We start from the raw sequence: 13,158 nt of genomic DNA, 5'->3' as shown, positions 1-13,158 counted from the left end.
CTGATTAGATTGCTTAGAAAAGCCTATCTTTTGAGACAGGAAGAGAGATTCCTTAGTCCACAACTGGGCTGAACCAAGGAAGGGCAGATGTCTTGAGCGACAAGCTGACCACAAGACAAAGAGGTCAAGATTCTAACCTGGAGCCTGACATTTTCTGTGCACACAAGGGTGCGGTTCCAGGAGAGCAGAGAAGCTTCCCCTACAGCAGCCCAGCTAACAGATAAGACTTTTTCGTAGAAGACTATTATCTATGTATGTGTATTGATAAATGTCTCCATGATTTGGGCTGGTAAATAGCTTAGCTAACCAACCCAGTCAGAGAGGGCTGAGCTACATGTGTAGATAGTCTCCAAAGCAGAGATAGGGGTTTTTGGTTGGCTCACTATTTCGCTTATGTTGATTCTTTTTGCTGTTTAAAGCGACAGGCACAATAAAGCCTTGTTATAATTTCGCCTTACAACAGTCTCCATTGTGTACCTCTGCACATGTCCTCCTACAAGAACAAAACGACAAATTGAGTTGTAGAGGGTGTTAAGTTTGCTAAGGTGGGTTTGAGGAGCCGAGCCATATACTATGTCTCCATAGTCAATAATTGGCATTAGCATCTGCTGTGCGATGCGCTTTCTGACCAGGAGACTTAGGCCGGGGCCATAGAGGCTTCAGGAGAGCGGAGGCGCGCTGACGCTCGCCTGCTTAAGTCAGCGTGATTCCACGGACTTGCAGGCGAGCCAGCGTGCGCGAAGGGAGCCGGGGGGAGGTGGTTGGAGGCGGGGCAGTGACGTCGCTGGGCCAATCGCCCGCGACGCACTGACGTCAACGTCACGGCGCCGACGCTGCTTCAGGCTGATTGGATGTTTTCAGCCGACAGCGCGCTGAAAAACAGCTTGGCGCTCGGCTGAAAATTCCAAAGCCTCAGCACGCCTGCGGACGCTCGCGTGAGCCCCCTCTCAAGGCATCCTATGGACTTGGCCTTAGGGAGGATTATGTGCATTGGTGCAAGTGTATTACCACTGGGACATCTGTGGACAGAGGGAAATACATTGTATACAACAGATTGTTTCCTTACATTGTACCATTCTGGTGTTTGATACAATGGTAGTTTTTCTACCCTCATTTGTAGTAATCTGTATTTTCCCCTATGTTCCCCTAATCTGTATTTTCCCCTATGTTCCCCTAATCTGTATTTTCCCCTATTGTCTGTTTCCAGCTGGATGGTGATCTCCTCACTTAGAAAGGGGCTAATTATTAACCCTTTCCTGTGGTGTGGGATCACTGAGACAACAGTAACATCTGCAAAATCTGTTTGTGTATTTACTTACCAGCGTTGGATGATATCTTTCATTTCCCCCCTTTTTCCCCTGGCTTGCCGCACACATGTGCTTGAATTGTAACCATAAGAGGCAGAGTTTATATATGTTTTTTAATTGATTTTATTGTCTGTTCACTTCAATTATTATTTTTTGACCTCACAATATATATTCAGATCAGTCAATTATTATATTCACTTTTGAGTGCCCCTACTATGAGTTTCTGCAGCACCCGTCTTTCAATAGGCTTAAACTATAATAATGATAACTTCCCTGACACTGCACACCCACAGCCTTAACCTCCATTTATCTGTTCCATTAACAGATCAATTGAGATGAGTAGGGGTTAATCACTGGACCATGAACTTATCTCCATGTGCTTATATTTGAAAGGCACATTGAGTCTGCTTGGGCCTCTCCTCCTTCTCTTGCAGAATCCTGCAGTATGACCTCTCCCTTTCTTGCCAGAGAATCAGCAGAAAATGTCAGGGATACAGTTGGCAATGGATGTGATGGCAGCAATTTGTCACATAGATCCTCCTATTCTGTATTACACACAGGATAAATATTTCTCACAACATGGCACATAAATAATACCTGCAAAGCTCTGGTCGGTTCATGTACAAATTCCAACCATCAACCATAACACATGCACCTTTGCTAGTTTTGTTCTGCAATGTCATTCGTTGTTGTCTTACTGAACCCCATGCACTCAACTCGGTGCGGAGGACAACACTCGGTGAATACCACATCAGTAGTTCTCTCTGTTTCAGGTACAGATTAGGCATCAGTAGGGGGTTGGTATCATCGTCTCTGGTGGCTTCAGACCTTGTGCCTCCCATCAATGGATCCACATGCACCCCAACTCCTGGCAGACAGGGTGTAAGCCCAAAGAAGAGCATCAAAGACCCTAAGAATGTAAGTCTGGAACCATCCGCACTGCAGGGAAGCAGATCAATAGGTAGATTATGGGAGAAAGGGGGATGGATACTATGATGCCGTTTTAGGAGGGGTACGGTAGCTATAGTTTCATTGGGTGAGAGAAAGGGAAGGGGAAGAAGTGCTTCTGTCTCCCAGCAGAGGTAGTTGAGGTAAATGCAATACATATATAGAAAGGTGATTGGAACAGACACAGAGAATCATTCATAGTGAACAAATTAAATGACCAAATAGACCAGGCCTGCACAACTCCAGTACTCGAGGGCCGCAAACAGGCCAGGGTTTCAGGATATCCCTACTTCAGCACAGCTGGCTCAATTAGTGGCTCAGTATGAGTGAGCCACTAATTGAGCCAGCTGTGCTTAAGTAGGGATATCCTGAAAACCTGGCCTGTTTGCGGCCCTCGAGGACTGGAGTTGTGCAGGCCTGAAATAGACTAACAGTTCTGCAGTAAGTAGGATGACTTTATAAGTATATGTAAAAAGAACACTAATAGTTCAACATTGAGGTGCTCATGAACTGGATTAAAATATGGATCATCATTATATGAAGTGCTGATAATTCAAATGAGAGTTCTTCTGGTTGCCACACATTGTAAAAGTCCTTTAGAACCGGGTTTCCCAAATTGTGGTTCCCAAATCTTTCAGTGGTGGTGCCTAAGGCCGCGCTTATAGTGCTGGCGACGGCGACCGATGACGTCACCCGTCGCCACCGGTGAAAGTTCTAATTTGACATTTAGCAACGTCGCTGGCGATAAGGCCAGTGAAGTCACTAAAAGGGGCGGGCCGCGCAACTTGATTGGTTTAGAGACAGGAACATGTGGCGACTGTTTCTAAAAAATCAAATTTACCCGGCTTCCAAATTTTTAATTGCTCCGTCGCCGCCGCGCTTACTATAAGCACTTGCGCCGGAGTCAATTGATTTGTTTTGGAGCGACGTCGCCGTCGCAAGGCACTATAAGCGCAGCCTAAGACCTGTTCAAATTCACTTCAGCTAGCTCTCGCTGCCATTTATGGCATTTCTATAACGGTCTGCAGATAAATATTGCAGTATGATTTTAAATCCAGAGCCAGCGTTTTTAAAATAAACATGTCGTACGTCAGTGAACACAGCTAAGAACGTACGGTGGTCTCCACACAGCCATTAACATGTGGTCAATGAACATGATGAAACCTCTGCTTGACCAGCTAAACTGTTACATGATCTGCTTGTGTTCTGTCTCCCTCTCTTCCAGCCAGTGACCCCAAAGTCAGGCCTACAGGAGACACATTGTGACTTGTTCAGGAATCCTCTGTTGCACAGAATGCTCCCGGCTCTGCGGAGTGACAGAGAGGCGGGGGGGACCTTTCTATACTACCTCCAGAGGTAACACCCCATGACCCAGCCACACACAACTTATAAGAGAGTCACAGCACACAGCTGGTATCACGGGGAAAACCTTTTTCCAGCAACACTACTGCAAATGTCACATGCTTTGCATTACTAGATTTTCTCTGTCTCATTTTTTTCTCCCCTATCACCCATTGGGCTCCGTCCAAAAAGAGAATTTCTTTTTCACTATTTCTTTTTTTACAACGTATTGTTTTGCCCTTGTGAGCGGGAGGACACGGTATGTGTGAATGGGTTCAATCACATTTCCATCTCATTGTCCCACCGCTATGCAACGTCAGGCCTTGTGTAGTAATGGAGTACTGTGCACAGGGCTCTGTGACGGTCTCACTGTCCCACCGCTATGCAAAGTCAGGCCTTGTGTAGTGATGGTTTACTGTGCACAGGGCTCTGTGACGGTCTCACTGTCCCACCGCTATGCAACGTCAGGCCTTGTGTAGTAATGGTGTACTGTGCACAGGGCTCTGTGACTGTCTCACTGTCCCATCGCTATGCAACGTCAGGCCTTGTGTAGTAATGGAGTACTGTGCACAGGGCTCTGTGACGGTCTCACTGTCCCACCGCTATGCAACGTCAGGCCTTGTGTAGTAATGGTGTACTGTGCACAGGGCTCTGTGACTGTCTCACTGTCCCACCGCTATGCAACGTCAGGCCTTGTGTAGTAATGGAGTACTGTGCACAGGGCTCTGTGACTGTCTCACTGTCCCACCGCTATGCAACGTCAGGCCTTGTGTAGTAATGGAGTACTGTGCACAGGGCTCTGTGACTGTCTCACTGTCCCACCGCTATGCAACGTCAGGCCTTGTGTAGTAATGGAGTACTGTGCACAGGGCTCTGTGACTGTCTCACCGCTATGCAACGTCAGGCCTTGTGTAGTAATGGTGTACTGTGCACAGGGCTCTGTGACGGTCTCACTGTCCCACCGCTATGCAACGTCAGGCCTTGTGTAGTAATGATGTACAGTGCACAGGGCTCTGTGACTGTCTCATTGTCCCACCGCTATGTAACATCAGGCCTTGTGTAGTGATGGTGTACTGTGCACAGGGCTCTGTGACTGTCTCACTGTCCCACCGCTATGCAACGTCAGGCCTTGTGTAGTAATGCTGTACTGTGTGCAGGGCTCTGTGACTGTCTCACTGTCCCACCGCTATGCAACGTCAGGCCTTGTGTAGTAATGGAGTACTGTGCACAGGGCTCTGTGACTGTCTCACTGTCCCACCGCTATGCAACGTCAGGCCTTGTGTAGTAATGGAGTACTGTGCACAGGGCTCTGTGACTGTCTCACTGTCCCACCGCTATGCAACGTCAGGCCTTGTGTAGTAATGGAGTACTGTGCACAGGGCTCTGTGACGGTCTCACTGTCCCACCGCTATGCAACGTCAGGCCTTGTGTAGTAATGGTGTACTGTGCACAGGGCTCTGTGACGGTCTCACTGTCCCACCGCTATGCAACGTCAGGCCTTGTTTAGTAATGGTGTACTGTGCGCAGGGCTCTGTGACGCTCTCACTGTCCCACCGCTATGCAACGTCAGACCTTGTGTAGTAATGGAGTACTGTGCACAGGGCTCTGTGACTGTCTCACTGTCCCACCGCTATGCAACGTCAGGCCTTGTGTAGTAATGGGGTACTGTGCACAGGGCTCTGTGACGGTCTCACTGTCCCACCGCTATGCAACGTCAGGCCTTGTGTAGTAATGGAGTACTGTGCACAGGGCTCTGTGACTGTCTCACTGTCCCACCGCTATGCAACGTCAGGCCTTGTGTAGTAATGATGTACTGTGCACAAGGCTCTGTGACTGTCTCACTGTCCCACCGCTATGCAACGTCAGGCCTTGTGTAGTAATGGTGTACTGTGCGCAGGGCTCTGTGACGGTCTCACTGTCCCACCGCTATGCAACGTCAGGCCTTGTGTAGTAATGATGTACTGTGCACAGGGCTCTGTGACTGTCTCACTGTCCCACCGCTATGCAACGTCAGGCCTTGTGTAGTAATGGAGTACTGTGCACAGGGCTCTGTGATGGTCTCACTGTCCCACCGCTATGTAACGTCAGGCCTTGTGTAGTAATGGTGTACTGTGCACAGGGCTCTGTGACTGTCTCACTGTCCCACCGCTATGCAACGTCAGGCCTTGTGTAGTAATGATGTACTGTGCACAAGGCTCTGTGACTGTCTCACTGTCCCACCGCTATGCAACGTCAGGCCTTGTGTAGTAATGATGTACTGTGCGCAGGGCTCTGTGACGGTCTCACTGTCCCACCGCTATGCAACGTCAGGCCTTGTGTAGTAATGATGTACTGTGCACAAGGCTCTGTGACTGTCTCACTGTCCCACCGCTATGCAACGTCAGGCCTTGTGTAGTAATGGTGTACTGTGCACAGGGCTCTGTGACTGTCTCACTGTCCCATCGCTATGCAACGTCAGGCCTTGTGTAGTAATGGAGTACAGTGCACAGGGCTCTGTGACGGTCTCACTGTCCCACCGCTATGCAACGTCAGGCCTTGTGTAGTAATGGTGTACTGTGCACAGGGCTCTGTGACTGTCTCACTGTCCCACCGCTATGCAACGTCAGGCCTTGTGTAGTAATGTTGTACTGTGTACAGGGCTCTGTGACTGTCTCACTGTCCCACCGCTATGCAACGTCAGGCCTTGTGTAGTAATGGTGTACTGTGCACAGGGCTCTGTGACTGTCTCACTGTCCCATCGCTATGCAACGTCAGGCCTTGTGTAGTAATGGAGTACTGTGCACAGGGCTCTGTGACGGTCTCACTGTCCCACCGCTATGCAACGTCAGGCCTTGTGTAGTAATGGTGTACTGTGCTCAGGGCTCTGTGACTGTCTCACTGTCCCACCGCTATGCAACGTCAGGCCTTGTGTAGTAATGGCGTACTGTGCACAGGGCTCTGTGACTGTCTCACTGTCCCACCGCTATGCAACGTCAGGCCTTGTGTAGTAATGGTGTACTGTGCACAGGGCTCTCTGACGGTCTCACTGTCCCACCGCTATGCAACGTCAGGCCTTGTGTAGTAATGGAGTACTGTGCACAGGGCTCTGTGACTGTCTCACTGTCCCACCGCTATGCAACGTCAGGCCTTGTGTAGTAATGGAGTACTGTGCACAGGGCTCTGTGACTGTCTCACTGTCCCACCGCTATGCAACGTCAGGCCTTGTGTAGTAATGGAGTACTGTGCACAGGGCTCTGTGACTGTCTCACTGTCCCACCGCTATGCAACGTCAGGCCTTGTGTAGTAATGGAGTACTGTGCACAGGGCTCTGTGACTGTCTCACTGTCCCACCGCTATGCAACGTCAGGCCTTGTGTAGTAATGGAGTACTGTGCACAGGGCTCTGTGACTGTCTCACTGTCCCACCGCTATGCAATGTCAGGCCTTGTGTAGTAATGGAGTACTGTGCACAGGGCTCTGTGACTGTCTCACTGTCCCACCGCTATGCAACGTCAGGCCTTGTGTAGTAATGGAGTACTGTGCACAGGGCTCTGTGACGGTCTCACTGTCCCACCGCTATGCAACGTCAGGCCTTGTGTAGTAATGCTGTACTGTGCACAGGGCTCTGTGACGGTCTCACTGTCCCACCGCTATGCAACGTCAGGCCTTGTGTAGTAATAGTGTACTGTGCACAGGGCTCTGTGACGGTCTCACTGTCCCACCGCTATGCAACGTCAGGCCTTGTGTAGTAATGCTGTACTGTGCACAGGGCTCTGTGACGGTCTCACTGTCCCACCGCTATGCAACGTCAGGCCTTGTGTAGTAATAGTGTACTGTGCACAGGACTCTGTGACGGTCTCACTGTCCCACCGCTATGCAACGTCAGGCCTTGTGTAGTAATGGAGTACTGTGCACAGGGCTCTGTGACTGTCTCACTGTCCCACCGCTATGCAACGTCAGGCCTTGTGTAGTAATGCTGTACTGTGCACAGGGCTCTGTGACGGTCTCACTGTCCCACCGCTATGCAACGTCAGGCCTTGTGTAGTAATGGAGTACTGTGCACAGGGCTCTGTGACGGTCTCACTGTCCCACCGCTATGCAACGTCAGGCCTTGTGTAGTAATGGAGTACTGTGCACAGGGGTCTGTGACGTCTCACTGTCCCACCGCTATGCAACGTCAGGCCTTGTGTAGTAATGGGGTACTGTGCACAGGGCTCTGTGACGGTCTCACTGTCCCACCGCTATGCAACGTCAGGCCTTGTGTAGTAATGGAGTACTGTGCACAGGGGTCTGTGACGTCTCACTGTCCCACCGCTATGCAACGTCAGGCCTTGTGTAGTAATGGAGTACTGTGCAGAGGGCTCTGTGACGGTCTCACTGTCCGACCGCTATGCAACGTCAGGCCTTGTGTAGTAATGGAGTACTGTGCACAGGGCTCTGTGACTGTCTCTCTGTCCCACCGCTATGCAACGTCAGGCCTTGTGTAGTAATGCTGTACTGTGCACAGGGCTCTGTGACGGTCTCACTGTCCCACCGCTATGCAACGTCAGGCCTTGTGTAGTAATGGTGTACTGTGCACAGGGCTCTGTGACTGTCTCATTGTCCCACCGCTATGCAACGTCAGGCCTTGTGTAGTAATGGTGTACTGTGCACAGGGCTCTGTGACTGTCTCACTGTCCCACCGCTATGCAACGTCAGGCCTTGTGTTGTAATGGAGTACTGTGCACAGGGCTCTGTGACTGTCTCACTGTCCCACCGCTATGCAACGTCAGGCCTTGTGTAGTAATGGAGTACTGTGCACAGGGCTCTGTGACTGTCTCACTGTCCCACCGCTATGCAACGTCAGGCCTTGTGTAGTAATGGAGTACTGTGCACAGGGCTCTGTGACGGTCTCACTGTCCCACCGCTATGCAACGTCAGGCCTTATGTAGTAATGGTGTACTGTGCACAGGGCTCTGTGACGGTCTCACTGTCCCACCGCTATGCAACGTCAGGCCTTGTGTAGTAATGGTGTACTGTGCACAGGGCTCTGTGACTGTCTCACTGTCCCACCGCTATGCAACGTCAGGCCTTGTGTAGTAATGGTGTACTGTGCACAGGGCTCTGTGACTGTCTCACTGTCCCACCGCTATGCAACGTCAGACCTTGTGTAGTAATGGAGCACTGTGCACAGGGCTCTGTGACTGTCTCACTGTCCCACCGCTATGCAACGTCAGGCCTTGTGTAGTAATGGAGTACTGTGCACAGGACTCTGTGACGGTCTCACTGTCCCACCGCTATGCAACGTCAGGCCTTGTGTAGTAATGGAGTACTGTGCACAGGGCTCTGTGACTGTCTTACTGTCCCACCGCTATGCAACGTCAGGCCTTGTGTAGTAATGGAGTACTGTGCACAGGGCTCTGTGACTGTACTGGTATACACAGACACGTCCAGAGAGGTAATACCGGTATACACATACACGCCCAGAGAGGTAATACCGGTATACACAGACACGTCCAGAGAGGTAATACCGGTATACACATACACGCCCAGAGAGGTAATACCGGTATACACATACATGCCCAGAGAGGTAATACCGGTATACACATACACGCCCAGAGAGGTAATACCGATATACACATACACGCCCAGAGAGGTAATACCGATATACACATACACGCCCAGAGAGGTAATACTGATATACACATACACACCCAGAGAGGTAATACTGATATACACATACACACCCAGAGAGGTAATACCGGTATACACATACACGTCCAGAGAGGTAATACCGGTATACACAGACACGCCCAGAGAGGTAATACCGGTATACACATACACACCCAGAGAGGTAATACCGGTATACACATACACGCCCAGAGAGGTAATACCGATATACACATACACGCCCAGAGAGGTAATACCGGTATACACATACACGCCCAGAGAGGTAATACCGGTATACACATACATGCCCAGAGAGGTAATACCTGTTTACACATACACACCCAGGGAGGTAATACCAGTATACACAAATACGCCCAGAGAGGTAATACTGATATACACATACACGCCCAGAGAGGTAACACCGGTATACACATACACGCCCAGAGAGGTAATACCGGTATACACATACACACCCAGAGAGGTAATACCGGTATACACATACACGCCCAGAGAGGTAATACCGGTATACACATACACGCCCAGAGAGGTAATACCGGTATACACATACACGGCCAGAGAGGTAATACCGGTATACACATACACGCCCAGAGAGGTAATACCGGTATACACATACACGCCCAGAGAGGTAATACCGGTATACACATACACGCCCAGAAAGGTAATACCGGTATACACATACACGCCCAGAGAGGTAATACCGGTATACACATACACACCCAGAGAGGTAATACCGGTATACACATACACGCCCAGAGAGGTAATACCGGTATACACATACACACCCAGAGAGGTAATACCGGTATACACATACACACCCAGAGAGGTAATACCGGTATACACATACACGCCCAGAGAGGTAATACCGGTATACACATACACGCCCAGAGAGGGAATACCGGTATACACATACACGCCCAGAGAGGTAATACCGGTATACACATACACACCCAGAGAGGTAATACCGGTATACACATACACACCCAGAGAGGTAATACCGGTATACACATACACGCCCAGAGAGGTAATACCGATATACACATACACGCCCAGAGAGGTAATACCGGTATACACATACACGCCCAGAGAGGTAATACCGGTATACACATACATGCCCAGAGAGGTAATACCGGTTTACACATACACACCCAGGGAGGTAATACCAGTATACACAAATACGCCCAGAGAGGTAATACTGATATACACATACACGCCCAGAGAGGTAACACCGGTATACACATACACGCCCAGAGAGGTAATACCGGTATACACATACACACCCAGAGAGGTAATACCGGTATACACATACACGCCCAGAGAGGTAATACCGGTATACACATACACGCCCAGAGAGGTAATACCGGTATACACATACACGGCCAGAGAGGTAATACCGGTATACACATACACGCCCAGAGAGGTAATACCGGTATACACATACACGCCCAGAGAGGTAATACCGGTATACACATACACGCCCAGAAAGGTAATACCGGTATACACATACACGCCCAGAGAGGTAATACCGGTATACACATACACACCCAGAGAGGTAATACCGGTATACACATACACGCCCAGAGAGGTAATACCGGTATACACATACACACCCAGAGAGGTAATACCGGTATACACATACACACCCAGAGAGGTAATACCGGTATACACATACACGCCCAGAGAGGTAATACCGGTATACACATACACGCCCAGAGAGGGAATACCGGTATACACATACACGCCCAGAGAGGTAATACCGGTATACACATACACACCCAGAGAGGTAATACCGGTATACACATACACACCCAGAGAGGTAATACCGGTATACACATACACGCCCAGAGAGGTAATACCGGTATACACATACACACCCAGAGAGGTAATACCGGTATACACATACACACCCAGAGAGGTAATACCGGTATACACATACACGCCCAGAGAGGTAATACCGGTATACACATACACGCCCAGAGAGGGAATACCGGTATACACATACACGCCCAGAGAGGTAATACCGGTATACACATACACACCCAGAGAGGTAATACCGGTATACACATACACACCCAGAGAGGTAATACCGGTATACACATACACGCCCAGAGAGGTAATACCAGTATACACATACACGCCCAGAGAGGTAATACCGGTATACACATACACACCCAGAGAGGTAATACCGGTATACACATACACACCCAGAGAGGTAATACCGGTATACACATACACGCCCAGAGCGGTAATACCAGTATACACATACACGCCCAGAGAGGTAATACCGGTATATACATACACGCCCAGAGAGGTAATACCGTTATACACGTACACACCCAGAGAGGTAATACCGGTATACACATACACACCCAGAGAGGTAATACCGGTATACACATACACACCCAGAGAGGTAATACCGATATACACATACACACCCAGAGAGGTAATACCGGTATACACATACACGCCCAGAGAGGGAATACCGGTATACACATACACGCCCAGAGAGGTAATACCGGTATACACATACACGCCCAGAGAGGTAATACCGGTATACACATACACACCCAGAGAGGTAATACCGGTATACACATACTCGCCCAGAGAGGTAATACCGGTATACACATACACGCCCAGAGAGGTAATACCGGTATACACATACACGCCCAGAGAGGTAATACCGGTATACACATACACGCCCAGAGAGGTAATACCGGTATACACATACACGCCCAGAGAGGTAATACCGGTATACACATACACGCCCAGAGAGGTAATACCGGTATACACATACACGCCCAGAAAGGTAATACCAGTATACACATACACGCCCAGAGAGGTAATACCGGTATACACATACACACCCAGAGATTTAATACCGGTATACACATACACGCCCAGAGAGGTAATACCGGTATACACATACACGCCCTGAGAGGTAATACCGGTATACACATACACGCCCAGAGAGGTAATACCGGTATACACATACACGCCCAGAGAGGTAATACCGGTATACACATACACACCCAGAGATTTAATACCGGTATACACATACACGCCCAGAGAGGTAATACCGGTATACACATACACACCCAGAGATTTAATACCGGTATACACATACACGCCCAGAGAGGTAATACCGGTATACACATACACGCCCAGAGAGGTAATACCGGTATACACATACACGCCCAGAGAGGTAATACCGGTATACACATACACGCCCAGAGAGGTAATACCGGTATACACTTACATGTTCGGTATTAGCTAATTTTTTTTTACTGCACAGAGTGTCCAAATACAGGACAGTCTGGTTCAATACTGAACACCTGGCAACCCTGGGTGCCATATATAAGACACTTGATTATTACGTGTCTTACATATTCCACAACAGCCAGAAAAAAAGGAGGACGTGCATGAAAGCCCAGGCTTATTTGCCTGATGGAGCCCTCAGAGTGTGTTTGGCTGGGATCTGTGTTTCGGGAGAGGTCTGCACTCTGAGTTGGGGTGATGATTCTAACTCTTGTCACGTGACCTTGCATATTTTAACCTCTTAACCAAGACTTTTTTTTTTTTTGCACAGAAACTGCCAATTTTGCCAGATTTCTTTCGCTGATTTTTTAGCATAAATGGCCTCATAGATTTAAGTTGAGTCTCACTAATAAACATCAGCATTTTCCTGTTGAAATACTAATTTACATAAAAAATATGTCAACACATCTTATCTCTACACCAGCCCCAACAATTACACTATAGTTAAAGCAATGTCTGTGCTGGTTTTTGGGGGGCTGGGGGCATTGTCTTGATTCTTCCTGAACCTTGGAGTTGATTCACATTGCTCGACCTCCAGGGACCCCAAGTTAATAAGATACCAGCAGTTTCTCCACCAGACAATGATACTTGCCCAGGGGACA

At 49.1% G+C, this 13,158-nt stretch overlaps 1 protein-coding gene across 1 annotated transcript in view; it reads left to right on the top strand.

The window, feature by feature from the left end:
* Positions 1 to 13,158, top strand: part of LOC142493975 (uncharacterized) — a 122,818-nt gene that overhangs the window by 73,411 nt on the left and 36,249 nt on the right. The window contains exons 11-12 of the mRNA XM_075598801.1: positions 2,085 to 2,225; positions 3,481 to 3,611. Of these exons, the coding sequence (XP_075454916.1) occupies positions 2,085 to 2,225; positions 3,481 to 3,611 (272 nt within the window). The remainder of the gene's footprint in view (positions 1 to 2,084; positions 2,226 to 3,480; positions 3,612 to 13,158) is intronic.

The sequence above is a fragment of the Ascaphus truei genome, chromosome 4 (genome assembly GCF_040206685.1).
Source record: "Ascaphus truei isolate aAscTru1 chromosome 4, aAscTru1.hap1, whole genome shotgun sequence".
NCBI classification, from domain to species: domain Eukaryota; kingdom Metazoa; phylum Chordata; class Amphibia; order Anura; family Ascaphidae; genus Ascaphus; species Ascaphus truei.
The sequence above is the reverse complement of the archived record's forward strand: the minus strand, read 5'-3'. Positions and strand labels throughout refer to the sequence as shown.